Source organism: Solanum lycopersicum, chromosome 12 (assembly GCF_036512215.1).
Source record: "Solanum lycopersicum chromosome 12, SLM_r2.1".
NCBI classification, from domain to species: Eukaryota; Viridiplantae; Streptophyta; class Magnoliopsida; order Solanales; family Solanaceae; genus Solanum; species Solanum lycopersicum.
Window position 1 is genome coordinate 62,311,157 of NC_090811.1, and position 17,994 is coordinate 62,329,150.

Consider the following 17,994-nt stretch of genomic DNA (forward strand, 5'->3'; position numbering starts at 1 on the left):
GTATTTGTATTTATATATACAGTTTTCTCTCACTTTCTACACACACAATTTATATATTTGTGTTTGTATAAAGTGAAAGGAGCAAGAGAGAGTGTCGAACATGATCAGGAGAGTGGCAAACGAAATATTTGGAGAGTGAAACGAAAGAAAAGATATGTATTTGTACATGTATATACAATTTTCTCTCGCTTTATACAAACACAAACATAATTTAAACATTTTGTGTTTGTATAAAGTGAGAGATGCGAGAGTGAGAGAGAGTGGCGAGCGTGATCAGGAAAGTGACGAGCAAAATTTCTAAGGAAAGAGGCGAATGACAAATTGTTTGATACATATTACAATGAAATAGTATAGAATTTAATGAAACTATAGTTATATCATTTAATTTTAATTAATAATTTATTTTATGGGAAATTTTTTAAAATGTCATTATTTTAGTATTTAATAGGGTATAGTGTCAACACTTTCAATATTTAGTGATAATGTCAAAATGTTACATTATTATGTATTTTAGTTATATTTTAATTATTTTGTTTAATTAAAAAGAATACCTAATTTATAGGACAAACTAGAGCTTTTAGGGGAGAGAAAAATTATAAAAAGTAACAGATGCTTAAAACTCTCTACATCAGTTACAATTTTTTCAAATCTTGATGATATGTCTGGCCATTATTCATGATGTTCATCCGGAAAAAAATTATTGCGATTTTATTGTTTTGTCAAATAAATTGGGTAAACGATTTTTTTGGAAAATAAACAAAAACGAAAAGTCAAAATTCAAGTATGTTTTAGTTAATTAACCGTTATATTTTTTGTATTTGATTGTGATTTGTTGCGTTTTTTTAATATAATAGTATTCTGATTTGAAGTCATTTTTTTAACTTTAGTATACGAAATCGTATATCCAACAGAATACTTATTTGATGCATCAATTGTTTAGACAAATAATAATGTTCAAATCTTTTATTTGAATTACGATGGTAACTTTAATGTTTTGTATTCTTTATATGCTTTTATAATAAAGCATTCTGGACATTGGACTGAAGATAACTACTATGTTGATTACACAACTGAGGCTATTATGATTAAAGAGTATGCATCATATAAAGATTTAGTTGATCAAGTTGCTAATCAGATTGGAGTAGATTTGAGGTATAACAGAATGAAATTTAAGTATAAAATAGAAGTTAGCATTGCACCTTTGGAGATACACAACGATATGGAAATGAGGGTATATGTCTCATTAAAGAAAGAAGTTCGAGAATTCGCAAAGTATCCCATTTGTGTAACTGTATTTGTGAATTATCGTGACATAAATTGTAGAAATCATTATGAAGAAGATATTGGCATGTGTATGATAAACGGAAGAAGTACAACTGATAACCAAACAATAGTTATTAGTGCACCATTAATCAGTGATGAGTTAAGTAATTCTATTATCTTCAATATGAATCATAAAGAAGTCATTGAGGATCAAGTTTATAAGAATAAACGTACTTTGAAAGCTGTGATGATGAAATATGCCATTGATAATAGATTTCAGTGGAAGACAAAAAGATCAAGTTTAGTAAGGTATTTTGTATTTAAATATATTTTAGCTTTTGTTGTTATATTAATTATTCCATATAATATCATGTCTTAATTTATTTTGTTTATTTTCTTTTGTAATTCGAGCAGTTGTAGTAGACGCAGCCATCTCAGGGGGACTTATAATGGCACATTTGTGTCTGCAAGCACATTGGATGGAGCAGGTAACTATTAGATATTTATATTTTTATAAAGAATTACTCACAGTATTATATTCATTAAACATGTATTTGTTGTATTTGACAATATGTATCCTAATGTTTGCATTGCATATGTTCAGGAAATATATTGCCCCTAGCATACGGTGTTATTGAATCGAAAAATGATGCATTTTGGACTTGGTTTTTTGAACAGTTTAGAGAAGCTCATGGTTTAAAGGATAAAATGTGTGTTGTATCCGACAGAAACGAGAGTATTATAAAAGCAGTTTCGAGGATATACAATATACCACATTATGCTTGCACGTTTCATCTTTGAAAAAACGTGAAGACACTTTACAAAAAGTCACATGACAGTCTTTCAGAAGTGTTTTATGCAATGAAAAAGGCATACAAACTTTCTGAATTTAATGAACTGATGAAAAAAGTAGAACATGTTAATATTAGGGTGAAGAATTATTTGAAATTGGCTGGTTATGACAAATGGGCAAGAGTGTATGCACCAGTTGATCGAGGCACTGTGATGACATCAAACATAGCTGAATGCATAAATGCATGCCTTGTGGAAGCAAGAGAATTACCTATATATGATTTTCTTGAGGAAATTAGACAAATGTTTGGTCGATGGAATTTCAAAAACCATACATCTGCTTCTAATACATTCACAACACTTTATGGTAAAGCACAAGAAATGCTCGCTGAAAATGAAGAACTTTCACTGCGTATGACGGTATATTTATGCTTCCTTAAAATTGTTGTATTTTGTATTTAATTCAGTAAAAATTAAAGATTATATAACTTGTATGATTTAACTTCCTTCTAACTTTGTATAATAGGTAGTTGCGACAAGTAATTATGTGCACAGTGTTCGTCATGAAGGGGAAACATTATTGTTTGTCTTGAAAAGAAAACTTGCACATGTAGGAGATTTCAAGTGGATGAAATACCATGTTCGCACGCTTGGGCTGTTTTGAAAAAGAAATTTCTTGATCCTGAACCGTATTGTTCTGACCTTTACAAGCCAAATACATTACTTGTTACATATGCTAATCCAATAAATCATTACCTGATCGAAAAGATTGGAATGTGCCTGCATATGTAGAGAATGAAATAGTTAAGCCTCCAAAGTTCAAAAAACTACCTGGTAGGCCACCAAAAAAGCTTCGTGATAAGACGTACAGTGAGCTATATGGAAAGAAGAACAAGAATTCTTGTAGTACTTGTGGTCAAAAGGGACATAATAGACCATCATGCAGGAATGGACCACGAACTAAATAGTTAGATATGTTTGAATTTGTTTAGAAAAATAAATTTACATGTGTTCGTACAAATCGTTTATCCTTGTAATTGATGTTTTCATAATGTTCAATGGATAATATTTTATCAAAATATGTTCGTTTGCGCGTATTTACTTGTATACTAATAAAAGCCGTTTGTTAGATCACTCCATATTAGTGCCTATCACACTATATATTAATAAGCTGAGCTCTTCAATATGTATATGTATATGCAATAAGACTAAAATATGATTTGAGAAACTGTGTTTTAATGTTCATAAACAAATATATTTGACACTATATAATACAACTAATGTGACCACATTTAAAAATAAATTATATGTTAATACAAAACAATACAACTACAAGTAATGTGACTTAATGAATAATGTAATACAACAATTTTACAACTATGAATACAACATACAAAATATAATAACCAGTTCTTCAATATGTATATGTATATGCAATAAGACTAAAAAATATGACTTGAGAAACTGTGATTTAATGTTCATAAACAAATATATTTGACACTATATAATACAACTAATGTGAGCACATTTGAAAATAAATGATATTTTAATATAAACAATACAACTACAAGTAAGTGACTTAATGAATGATGTAATACAACAACGATGAATACAGCATACAAAAATACAACACATGGAATCAACTAACATAATATATATGCATAAATTCAAAATGAAAAGTATGCAGAATAAACTGCTAAACAAAAATTAATCAAAATGATAAGTATGCAGAATTATCTGCTACATAAAAGTTAATCAAAATGATAAGTATGCAAATTATAAAGCAACATAAAAGTTTAAGAAACATAAATTAACTAGTTTTAAAACACGAAGAAGTATCTTCAACAAACGCACAACTACTGTATTTCAATTGGAGCAGACACAACACGAACAGATTGAGGTATTGCATGCCTAGGGGGTGCCTCAGATTCACTAATGGCTCCGTTGTCTTGCTTTTGCTTAGCATAATTCCAAAGAAGTGTTGCATATTTTGACCTTAAAAACATTACGTCAAATGTACCACTTGGATTTCCTTGACAGTAAGACAGCCACTCGGCAAAAACAAGCATATAGATACCACAATCCCTGAATAACACATGAGAATACAAAATTAAAATTTAAATACAAAATAAAATTAAAATTGACTAACTGAATTAATACAACTTACAAGTTACCATCGGTCTGTTGAGGTATGTTGTCTATGAAAACTATATCAAATAACTCATTCTCTTCTTGACTAACAGATCTATCTAAGCCTCTGTTCTTGTAATAATCATACATAGTCAACTTAAGCGGAATGAGTTAAGCCAACTTGGTAACCTCTTTCCTGATTGTTGCATCATGACCTGTCGCTCTATAAGAATCATAAACGTATACACGTCTATCATTAACAGAGAGTACTGCCAAGACCCAATAAAAATTTTCCTTTACATTTACAGGGATAAATACGTGATCCACCAAATGCCACGGAATGTCGGCATGAACTTTATACCCTCTAATGTAATCACCTATAAAATGCTCTTCATCAGCGCACCAGACATCACTATCTAAATCTTCATACTTCTTCCAAATTGATGAAATTTTGGACGTAAACACACAATCCACAGTTGTGTATTTATACCTGTTGTCCACATCATACTTTGCTTTCTTTCTCAAATAATAAAATATAACATTGATATGCTGAAAAATAAAAAATAAATAATCATTAGATAACAATAAAACAACGAAGAATAACTAAATAACTACAGTTATTACTTACTAAGTCATTCAACAATTGTCTTTTTGAGTACAAATTGTAGAACCAATTTTTATTGTCTACAATATCAACACCAAAGTCAAATGGGACAGGAATGAGTGCTTTACCCTTCTTGTATCGATCCTGATCATGACATCTAAAGAAATACACAAAAAATAAAAGGTATACAATATGTACACAGTAGTTATATGACGTCTAAAGAAATACACAAAAAATAAAAGGTACACAAATAATAAAAGGTATTCATAGAAACATAGAAATTATATAGGTATCTAATGTATTTGTGAAAATATGCACCAGAATTTAGAGTAACATGCATAACAACAAATAAAGATTTGGATTGTTATTACAATACATAATTTTAAAAGGATCAACGAAAAATATATGAGTTGTTTCAATCAATTTATAAAACAACATACATTAGCATTCAATAAGTTGATTAATTGAAAATACACTAACATGTTTAGAATACATTAAAAAATGAATCAGATTAATAACTGATTATGCAAAACAGCCTCAAAAAATAATAATCATGAATACAAAAAAAACATATCATATACTAAAAAAATTTAGAATACATATTACATCATACAATTTTTTTATATTATTATGCGTAGTACATACTTACTTGTTCTCATGTTTTGCAAAAATACCTTCGCAAATCTATGACCGATGTGCATCCCACATAATGATATCACGATTGCCAGAAATAAGATCAAAGATGGACGGGTGTTTCAGTTCAAAAATAATTGGTTGCACTGATGAAGTACCTGATATAAATGTTAAATTAAAAAATAACATACCATAAACAAAAATTAGAATAAACATATAAAAATCAGATTTAAAATACATTAAAATTTGTTATGTCTTTATACCTGCAGATGAGCCGAACGATGTCATATATGGGGATGTATTGAAAGGTCCTGGACGTCTAATCCTATGCGCAGTTAATGGTGTGTGAACATGACTTTTTTTGTTTTAGACAATCCTTGCTAGCCTGTTTTTGAATATTTGAGTTGTCATTGCTTGTGGTTTGAATGTGCATGATAATGCTCTGTTCTGCATTAATGGTATTGTTAGTAACACAAATACTTTTTATGTCACTGAGACTTGGCATTAGAGAATCATCCAACTCAAACTGTGATTGTGGTGACCCTTCCATGGTAACAATAGATTGAATAGGGGTAGGAAATATGAACTGATCCTCTTCATCATTGTCATCTTGATCTGTAAAGTCATGTTGACTTTCAAAAACAAGTGACCTTATTTTTTTGAGTTTGTCAAATACAAATGATGGTTGAGGTATCTGTAGTTAATAAAAAAAAATTATTCTAATGCAAATTATACTAATAAGAACAAAAGTAATTAGTTTAGATAAGTAGAAAAACATACACTTGGGATTATTGATTTAGACGAACTAAAACCAGCATCTACATTGATCAGATTACGCATAGGGGAATTGTCACAATCAACCTTTAAAAATATAAAAATGTTAATTATAAACAATATTCCCATCTGCACTACATAAATATGGAGAGTTAACCAACATACTTGTTAATTAGCACCCCCAACAATATCGGGTATGTCTCCCAGATTTGAATTTTCAAAAATTGAATGATCCTTTAAAAAAAAGAGATTGAATAAAAAAAATATCAAACCATCTAAAATACAAAATTTATAATGAACATACTTGAAAAACTTCCTTGCTGCCATCATTTGAGCTTTCATCACACTCCGACTTCTCATCATCAAAAAGACCATTCAATCCATGTAGATACAAAAATAGTCAACATATATATATATATATATATAAAAATATTTATATTGAAATACAATATTAACGACATGTAAAATACAAATTAATATTAAACATAAACATAGTAAGAAATACAGAATACAAAAATACTAATCTTTATTTTAAAAATAAGATGTCTCTACCTGATTTTGATTTTCTGATGCAATTGGACTTGCAAAATGTTGTCGTCCTTTAGCAGCAGTGTGATTATTTATGTTGTTCTGAAAATATATTTGATATAAAAACAATCAACATATATTTAATCACTATGAATAAAGAAACAAAGTACTTACAAATATAGGAAAAAAATTAATATTAGACATATATATTGCAGTATACAGAATACAAATCGAATAAACTATTATTTTCAAAATGAGTTGTGTCTACCTGATTTTAATTTTCTGATAAAATTGGACTTGTAAAAGGTTGTGATCCTTGACCAGCATTGTCATTGTTTTTTTTTCCCTGTAAATATTAAATTACAACATAGAATTCGAATTCAAAAGAATAAAAATAAATTTAAACATAAAAATTTAGCATATTGTATAACCTCAAAGTAGACATAATGATATTAAAATTATCATTTATCAACTTCCGTATGTCTTTAAACACTTCTCTAACCTGAAACAGTTACAATATGATTAAATTTTACAGATTGCAATAATTTGAATAAATATATTGAAAAAACATAAGTATAAACAGTATATACCTCCTTTCGTAACTCAGAGAGTTCATTCCTCATTAATTGTTCATGAGACACACTTACAGATAGTATTTGGGAATCCTTTGTTGGCACACAAGTGCGAGTGTTTTCTTCTTAGAACACAATTTATTTTTCTTCCGCACAACTTTTCTAATTGCAACTTTTTCCACATTCCGGTTCGCTATTGGTTCGATCTGTTCATTCCATTCCATTTGATCTGTGATATTTGAGTCCTTTTTTCGTACCCTTTTAGCAGGTGATACTGATTGCCCCTTTTTTCTTTTACCTGTAACCTTCATTGAAGGTGGAGATGGATTGACAAAATCAACATCTGAATTCTGTCCAGAAAGTACGTGTTCATCAATATCACAATGTGGCTCTGTTTGAACACCTTCAGTTGATTTTTCAACACCTTCAGGAGGCAATTGTAGAACAACAATTTCCATCAGAGAAGGGACAACATTCTTCCATTTAATTTGAAAACGATAGTAAACAGAATAATTAACATACTAAAAGATATACATCGAATTAATACAATTACAAGGGTACAATTTCATGAATTATATACCATACCTCTCTATTACCATCATTGAATGTGTCTTTCATCAAGGTTTTGAATCAGGGTTTTGCTCATACTGTTTTCCAGTTTAGAACACGGGGGTTACGATCACTGATTTTTCGTGCAAAATTCGTCTGACGCTTACCCATGCACTCGTATATCTATATTTGAAGGACAACAGGCATACCACATATTCTATAATATTGACCATCAGTAGTCAAAACCTTGTTGATACTCTGTAGCAACCACTCAAATATTTTTCTGCCCCAAGGATAATGCATATACCGACCACTTTCAACTAAATCAAAATGAATTCTAGGAATTCGCAATGATCTCTTCTCGCCAGAATGCACAAACATATGAACGAAATATAATATTGCAAACTTAATCGCATCATCATCATTGTCAACCCAAACTTTACCATTGAACCTATCGAACAAATCAGATTTACGTATGATCTCATTACCACCAAAGTACTGAACAATAAGTCGGTTAGGTTCTTCTGTGTTAAACTTGAAATCCTCTACAACACCAACACAGTTTAATCCAGTAATAAGCGCAAACATCCTAATTGTGAACTTTAAAATAACTCCATTTACTTTGATTGCAAGAGCCTGATTACTACTAGCTTCTACTTCTACTGACATACATCACCTGTGAATTTGACCTTGCCCAACACATTTTCTGATTTTCATATACTAACTAAAATACGTACTCTCACAAAAATAATTATACTGCTCCGGTGTAAGATTGTCAGTCAACTTGAATTTAATGTCATGATTTACTATACAATGAATGTGGGGTGCATTTTTTGGTAGCTTTTTGCAAGCATAAGAAGTCCCCTGGCATATTGAATTCTAAAAAATGAAATAATACTAAAATAACATAACAAAAAAACATGATTAAATAAAAAATCAACACAGTTACAACAACATACAAAAAAAAAACACATATGGTTACAAATATGTGGTACATTAACATAACTAACACAAAAAAAATAGAATACGAAATGAATTTATGGATATATACATATGTAATACAGAATACAATATACAATTCCTATTCTATGTATATCAAAAATACAATAAAATTATGAACTACAAAAATACATACTTGACTAAAACATCAACAGAACTCAATATAATAGTAAATACACAATCAAACTTATAAAATTTGTTACATTGACAAAAAAAATACAATAAACATATTAAATACAGAAATACATGCTAACTATAATAGTGAATACAAAAAACATTAGAACTATGAAAAAAGTAAAAAAAAAAATAACTATAACAAGATGAAAATTTCGAATACACTTACAAATGTATATGATAATAGTAAATAGACAATCAAACTTGGAAGCTGTATTTCATTGACAACTAATACAAAAAAGAGGAACAGAATTACATAAATGACAGTCAAAAAATTTTCCAATACAAAAATACATAGAGACTATAACAGACTAAACATTCCAAATACTCTTTCAAATTCATTGTAACATGTATTTTTTTCAATCTTAAAAATTACTAAACAAATTAAACTAAACATGCAATACACAACACATGCAAAAAAAAATTATCTCTTCTCCAAAAAATTGTTCTTCTTCAACTTCATGAAATTCTGTGAAATTTTGCACCTCGACAGGTTTAGCCATTTTTCCACCTCGTATAACCTCCTTAGACTTAGAAGATGAACCTACATTGTTGTTTATTTCTTGAGTGAAAAAAAATTAAACTATGTAACTCAGAAGGACTGTGATTTTTTTTTTCACAATACCTCTAGTAACTCTTTTGAATGCATCCATTGAAGAGTGAATTTGATATTATTAAACCCTAAAAAATAATTTAAGAACAACAATAAAATTAAAAAAATTAAAAAATAAAATAAGTAAGTAGTCAAAAAGTAATATGAAGAACATAATAATCAACTTAATGTGAATCTCCAAATCAAACCTTCAAACGGAATTACTTGAGAATGACGTAAAATAGAAAAATTCGAATTTAAAGAAATTGAAGCGTAAATCTGGGGATTTGATGATATATGAATAAATTGATTTTGAAGATGTTGTGTCTGTTGAAGAATGTTAGAGAGCTAACCTGCAATTCAAACGAAAATCATGGAAGATTAAGAGTTGAAAATTAAAAAAGATATTCTGAAGAATTAGTTTTGGAAAAGGGGTTTTAGAGAGAGAAAATATTTTATTAATAAAAGTGAAAATAATGCATTAGAAGTTGTTGAATTATCGATTAAAGAGGGTTAAGATATAACGTGACAACACAATTAAAAATCTGGAAAGAGAGTGTAAAAGAGATAACGTGACAATCCCAACTAAAAAGATATTCTGAAGAATTAGTCCTGAAAAAGGGGTTTTAGAGAGAGAGAAAATATTTTAATAATAAAAGTGAAAATAATGCATTGAAAGTTGTTGAATTATCTATTAAAGAGGGTTAAGATATAACGTGACAACACAATTAAAAATCTAGAAAGAGAGTGTAAGAGAGATAACGTGACAATCCCAACTAAAATCTGGGAATGTGATAAGTTTAATATTAATAAATATAAAAGAAAAATTCGGGAATCAATGCATAATTTATTTTGAAAAAATGTTATAAAGATAGTGAAAATATTTTATTAATAAAGTGAAAATAAATCTTGGAAGTTGTGGAATTGATTTGTAATAAATATATCGATATAAATTAATAATAATCTTAATATAAGAGAGAGAAATTCTAAAATATAATTAGTATATATCTAATTACTCAAATATAGGAATATATATAATTTATGGGAGAGAAAAAAAATGGTGTAAATAAAGAGAGAGAAAATATTAATAATATAATAATAATTATTTATTTTTAAAATAGTGACATTTTTGACATGTTTACTAATATTATTTAAGTATGGACATTATCACTAAATAAGTTGATTTTTTTGGCTAGTTAGCTAAAGTTTCCTTATTTTATTCTATATAATTTTCCCAAAAAAGGGGGTTAAGCCCAAGTTCATTTCGGACAGCGATGAATTGGGCCAAAAATCTAAGATCAACACAATCAGCTCCAGACGAACATAAATTAGATTTGCCAATATTTATTTTCTTTATTATTGGAAACTTATGTAAATATATTATAATAAAAGAATATTTATCATTTGTAGCAACAATAATTTTTTTTTACTTGATCACTTTTAATTCATTTATAATACAAGTTTAATACATATTACAAAGAGCAATTTATTATTCACATATAATACAAGTTTTGAATAATGGATGATATATTTATCACACATTTTAATATAATGTGTCAATTTTTTACCAAACAAACATAATATATTTCAAAAACAATTATAATTCATATATATTACATACATAATTCACTTTTAATAAATATTGCAGATTTAACATATTATTGCTATAAACGGCAATAAGAAAAAAATTTCGCTAAAATCAATAATTATTTATTAAATTGTATCAATTCATATAATTTTCCTTCTTCTTTTAATTGTATTTATTATATTTAATTCTTGTTTGTTTTATTCGATATTAATTTGATTATAACTCAATTCAAATACCCTAAAAGATGAATTCTTTTGGTTATTGACTTATTTATAATAATTTTTCAAAAAATAAACACTCATAAACACTTGCCTATCTCCATTTTATCTAAAGCATATGGTTGAATTTCTTTACCTAGTCATCTTTTTGGACAAAATGTGCTTTTTTCAAAAAAAAAAAAAATTCAAAAAGTGTGAAAATCATAACTTCCTTAAATAAATTTTTTGTGTCTATACTTTCTTTGAAAATTAGCCAAATTTTTAAATCATTCGATAACCATATAATAACAGCCATTTCAATTACCCTAAAAAAAATCTTCTTTAAATGAAAATGTGATTTTTGTGTCTTTATTCGAAACTTCAAATGATTTTCGTGTTTAAATTTTTTGAAATCAACTCAAATTTTTTTTAATTTTCTTTTAAGAATTAAGTAGCGATTCCTAAAAAATGATTTTTTCCCTTGAAAGTTGAATTGATTTTTCTTCTTTGTAAATCGGCGTCTTCTTATAACTAAAACAGCAAATATATATATATATATATATATATATATATATATATATTTATTTATTTATTTATTTGTTTATTTATATTTTTTCTTCTGTAGCCTAGGGGTTGAGTCGGGTCTCCTAATGAATACCCAAAAAACTATTTACAGTTTGTTAATCTAATTGAATAATTAGAAAAATCACCTCTAAATTCACAATTTATTTTATATCTAAAATTTCGTACCATTTGAAAACATTTCGTACCATCCGCCCCTTCTGGATTTTCAACAAATTTAAGAAATTTTTATAATTTGAAAAAAAAAATAGGGATAAAATGTAATTAACTCTTAACACAATGTGATTTGTGTAAAATTCCCTAAAAAATTCTACGATATGTTAAGCTAATAAGATGGAAACACTATCTAATCATACAAATATTTCTATTATATTTAATAATTTTCGTCACATTTTGTAACAATTCTATTTTATCTCATTATTTAATAATTTCACATCTGATTTCAATTCAAATACACCTAGACACATAACTTTTGCTATCAAATACATGAAATTTGGCAGAGAGCGAGCAAGAATAGGAGAGAGGCTAGAGAGATATGTCTTTGTATCCCTAATACATGTGAATCACATTAGATACACACTATATGCATATATCTGGTGTGATCAACATGTATATGATTTATGAAATACGCTCACGAGATATGAGAGAAGGGAACGAGATGAGAGGGAGTGGTAGAGATCTGTTTGTATATTCTAGATACATGCAAAACCAATTGAATATAGTCTATCAAGAACAAATTATACCTAATTTTGACCGCATGTATCTCGAGATACATGTATCTAGTGTGTCACTAGATGTATATGAATGCACCAAAATTCAGTAATATTAATAATATTAACTAACATATACCGAAGTAATTAGTTCCTAAACTAGTGAAATTTCAATAAATTTCCTATAAGATTGCTAAAATATTTTTTAGTATTATGTATATGTTTAATATATCAACGGAATATGACCTAAAATACCCTTGAAGTATCAGAAATGGTACAAAACTACCATCAATCCACCTAGTGACTCCAAAATACCCTTCTCATCCACCTATTGGCTCAAAAATACCCTTCTCATCCACCTATTGGCTCCAAAATACCCTTGAGTAATTTCTCTAGATAGTCACCCATGTTTGGAAAATTATCTAGAAATATCACTTATGTTTGTTTTAGGACTACAATATCACCAACTTTACCTATTCTCCTCAAACTATACTTGACACAAAAAATACATTATCTCTCTTCTATTAGAATGCCATGTCACATTATTTATTTATTATTATTAAAAAAAGATGTTTTAAACCTATTTAAACGTTAGGTTGCAGTATGTTATTTTTAAAAATATTGTTTTCTATTTATGTTTTTTGAAAATGTTTTGTTTTTTAAATATACAAAGATAAATTTTAAAAATGAATGAAAAAAACAGTACCCATTTCTACAACTAACTGTAATGGACTGTTTTAACTATTTTTTAAAAATAAGTTTTTAATGATAATTATTATTTTTTAAAAGTTTTTAAAATTAATTTTTAAATAATTATTGTAGTCATTCTATGGTGCACTTTTTTCGTTTCCTATTTAGATAGTTTGTTGGAGCACTCCCTAAAATCACTGAAACTGTGATAAATATAAAAAGACATTACAGTTTTTTATAAAATAATTCAATTTTTAGTTTTCAGTTTTTAATCTTAAAAATTGAAATTTGAAGCACTTAAAGATCTTTCATTTTTTTCTTGTAATAGCCATTACTGTTTTTATAAAACAAAATAGTTCAATTTCATTTTTTTCCTTTAAAATTGAAATTAGAGGCATTTAAATATCATCTATTTTTTGTCGTTACAGTTTTTTTTTTAACAAAAGAACTTTTATTTTATTTTTAAATAGCTACATTAAAATTCATGTTTTTTTAATTGTATTTTTAGAGCATATTTAAAATGTTTTTTTGAAAAATTAAAATTCTTGAATATTTATGGTGCTGACATGTGACACATTTTACTTCTTCTATTACATATCGATAGATTTTTTTTAAAAAAAAATAGACAAATTCACATATTATGCCTAGTAAAAAAAAATTACATTAAGAACTGTAATATGAGCTCCTCCGGTTCTTCAAGAAAATATGTGGGTTCCTCCAGTTCTTTAAAAGAATTAGAAAAATATTAATAATAAGTTAAAAAATGGGACATGACACCCTAGTAGGAGAGATATAATGTATTTTTTTGTGTCAAGTATATTTTGAGGAAAATTGACAAAGTTGGGTGATATTGTAGTCTTAAAACAAACATAAGTGATATTCCTAGGTAATTTCTCAAGCATGGGTGACTATCTAGGGAAATTACTCAAATACCCTTGTATCCACCTTTGGGTTCAAAATTGACCACATAATTCAAGTGTCTAATTAAAAATTATCGATAAACTTAAAAGTCTGACTATGTTTATTTTAATTATTCATTCGTCTCAATTATGTGATGTTACTTAATTGATAACCATTTTAAAAAAATATATATTAAAGTTTTAATATTTTAAAATAAATAACAAATATTTATGATATTATATTTAAAAAAAGTGCAGAATTAATTCGGGATGTACTACTTCTTTACATTTAATCATAAAATTCGAATTCAAGTTTGAAAGAGAATCCTATTGAAAGTGTCCTCCTAAATAAGCGGCTCAACCTAAATTTAATTGGGGTTTCAATTCGGACTCGGATAATTTTGAATGTTATTTTTAGGAATCTGTAATTTCGTCGTGTTTTAGTAGTGTTTAGGGTGATTTTGACATTAGAGTTGGTTTATTAATTGGGTGAGTCATGGGTGAATAATGAGTTGGTTTATAAATGATATTAAGAAATTAAATTATATCCAATAGTTGAGCGCCAAGTATTTTTAAGAAATATTTAAATAGTTTAAATTTGAAACTGTTAAATAAGTGATCAATTTTGAACTCAAAGGTGAATGACAAGAGTATTTTGGAGCCAATAGGTTGGTGAAAAAGGCATTTTGGAGCCAATAGGTGGATGGAGGGTAGTTTCATACAATTTCTAATACTTCGAGGGTATTTTAGGTTTTTTCCGATATATCAATTCTATATTATTAGATTATCACAAGTGAAAAATACAAAACCATGAGAATAATGTTAATGGTCAAATTAAGCCTTAAGGAATTAGAGATCCAACTAAATTTGAGAAGCACTCCCATAGACTCAAATTTGATATCTCCGATCAAGAACGAAAGAATACTTACCACATCATTACGACATTTTTTAATCATAATATAATATATATTAATGTCCAGTAGATGACTATAAGTGAAGAATTTAAATGTCATTATTTTCTCAAGTCCTTGTGTCACGGATTTAGAGTATTTGCTAAGACTCCTTGCGGCACTTTACAACTTACTCACGAATCTTTCGCTATCTTGTAAGCTCAAGTAAGCCCTTTTATACTAAGATCGCTAAGAGAACGAGAGGAAGACTTACAGAATTTTGGAAGAAGGCTTATATTGCTGGGAAGATTGCTTACAACTTTCTTGGATGATTTACAAATGAGAGCCCTCGAAGATTGCTTATAACTTTCTTGGATGATTTACAAATGAGAGCCCCTCGAAGATTATTTACAACTTTCTTGGATGATTTACAAATGAGAGCCCCTCTATTTATACTACTTCCTAGGGGGCTAAAGTGTAAATAAAAATTACTTACAATTTCCTAACTTATTTACAATTTGGTCCCTTTCTACAGAATTCTACACTTTCTAGGATTTTCCAAAGTTTTCCTAGAAAATATCTAGTCTTCCTTCTAGAACTCTCCAAAGCCTTCTAGAAAGATCTAAGGGCTTTTAGAGTTCTCTACAAACTTCTCCAAAACTATAGACTTTTTCGCCCATATCCGGATGAAAAATCTTACTGAGAATTAGCGGGACGTGACCCTCTTCCCCACCTATTGATGCGACGATCGTGTCGCATCGTTGTAACATCGACAACCAAGTCTTGTCTTCTCGTATGCGCGACTAATAGTCCATTGATTCGAGCAATTCCCTTGCACAACTCCTTCAATTGATTCTTTGGCATCACCACATTGTTCCCTCTTGAATTTTTCTTCGTGAACGATGGCAAGGACTTCTTAGCACCATTGTCTTCTTTTGAACTTGTAATGGTGGATACAAATATCGACTTCTCCTTCTTAGGATTTTTCTTGAGCTGTATAGCCGTTAGTCGGACCTGTCCTTCTGTCTTCGGTGCCTTAACCATGGGAAATATTCATGTTTCTCCTTGCTTTATGATCAGAAGTCGTTGGAGGTAAGGATCGATCACCGTGTGGCACTGCTGGAAGAACTCTTGCCCAAGAATAATGTCAAAGAGATGTAAAGAAGCGACAGTAAAGTTGGTCTTACCTTGTCACTCGCCTAGCGTGATGTTTACTCCATGCGCGAGTCCACTCACGGGAGTCGGAAGTGCATTGACTGTCCTCAATTGGGCATTACTTGGATTGCAAAGTAGTCCTAACCTTGTCGCTGCCGTTTTGGTCATGATATTGACCTCTGCACCTGTGTCGACCATAGCACGAGCTTGTTTTCCATTGATCGTGATGTCGACATATTGCACGCCACATACTCTCGGCTTCCCTGGTTGCTTGGTGATAGCTCCGCATAGTCCTATCAAGCCCAACTGTGTTGTCTCCGCGCCTTGTTCTTGCTCATGTGCTTCCTTCTCTTTCCGCTCTCGCAGGTTAGCACCAAGGCTCTTCAGTTTAGGGCACCTCGCATAGCCATGCATCCTACCACATATGTAGCAACCACCTCTTTTGGCAACCTTTGTATTTCTCTCCGTGTTGCCATGACATCCTGATTTCTTGCAATCTTAGGATGTAGCCGCTGCACCTCGCTTTTGCCACGATCTCCCCCACCATGGTCATGACTATCTCTCACTTTGTCTCCTCCGGCTTTGTAAGGTTTTTCGTTCCTGAAGTCTGTCAAAGATTCGGATTGCGTGATGGCTTCACCGATAGTCCTGACCTGTCAGCGTTCCAACTTAGACCTAGCCCAACTTTGCAGCCCATCCATGAAATGGAACAACATATCTTCATCTGTGAGGTTGGGAATCTGAACCGTGAGGGTGGTGAACTCCTGAACATATACACGCATACTACCTGTTTGCTTCAGCTCCATAAACTTGCGCTTCGTCTCATAGATGACGTTGTTAGGGAAAAAGGTTTTCTTGAAAACCTTGCGGAATTGCTCCCAAGTGTTGATGGTGCAACACCACTTTTCTATTTCTGACGCTTTACGCCTCCACCATAGCATGGACATCTCCGAAAGATACAATACAACTGTATTGATCTTATTTTCGTCGTTCTTCACTCGATTACACTTGAAGTAATTCTCCAAGTGCCACAAGAAATTCTCCACCTCTTGCACGTCATTAACGCCTTTGAACATAAGTGGCTTAGGAGCCTCGACCTTGGCCTCTCTATCTCGGTCGAACGATGACGATCCTCCAACTTCCGCACCTTTATTGAGTGCTTTTATCTCGGCCTTCATGGTCTCAATCGTGCTTAATGACTCCATGAGCCGACACTCCAAGGAAGTGATAACCTCATTCATCTCGAACTCAGCCCGCTGTCGATCCTCCAACTCCTTAGGTATGCTCTCGATCTCCTAAAATGTGAAGTTCTCAAGGGTCTTGAACTTGTCGTCGGCCACATTCATGCACCTGCCTAATATATCCACGGTCTGCCATGCCACTTCCACCCTTGCAAACCATTAATCTCCAGCGGTGACATCTATGGCGTCTTCGCCCATTTTTTGTCACTTGCTTCGGTAATCGATGATGGATGATATGTTAGCACCTCGCTAGGCGTGGGATCGGGCAGCAACTCCTCATTACCCTTTTGATGTTTCTTTCCCAATCGGTTCTTCTTTCCACCATCCATACAGACGTTGGTGGTGCTACTGCCGTTTATGTCTCCTTCGTTAGTCATTTCCTTAGTATCAAACCTTGCTCTGATACCACATTGTCACGGACTTAGAGTATTT

The 17,994-nt window shown here is 30.2% G+C and overlaps 1 protein-coding gene and 1 long non-coding RNA gene across 2 annotated transcripts; both read right to left on the reverse strand.

Moving 5' to 3' along the window:
- Positions 1-4,356: 4,356 nt before the first annotated feature.
- On the reverse strand, positions 4,357-8,514 carry LOC138340498 (uncharacterized). Its single transcript, XM_069292224.1, has 9 exons — positions 8,092-8,514; positions 7,945-8,028; positions 7,554-7,772; positions 6,749-6,826; positions 6,203-6,283; positions 5,903-6,116; positions 5,481-5,580; positions 4,814-4,946; positions 4,357-4,734 (listed from the first exon to the last, which is right to left on the reverse strand). The coding sequence occupies exons 1-9, from the start codon at positions 8,512-8,514 to the stop codon at positions 4,357-4,359; spliced, it is 1,710 nt and encodes a 569-aa protein (XP_069148325.1).
- Positions 8,515-9,210: 696 nt separating this feature from the next.
- Positions 9,211-10,036, reverse strand: LOC112940437 (uncharacterized). Its single transcript, XR_003244627.2, has 3 exons — positions 9,964-10,036; positions 9,644-9,699; positions 9,211-9,562 (listed from the first exon to the last, which is right to left on the reverse strand). It is a non-coding gene; the product is annotated as an uncharacterized lncRNA (long non-coding RNA).
- Between the last annotated feature and the right edge of the window lie 7,958 nt (positions 10,037-17,994).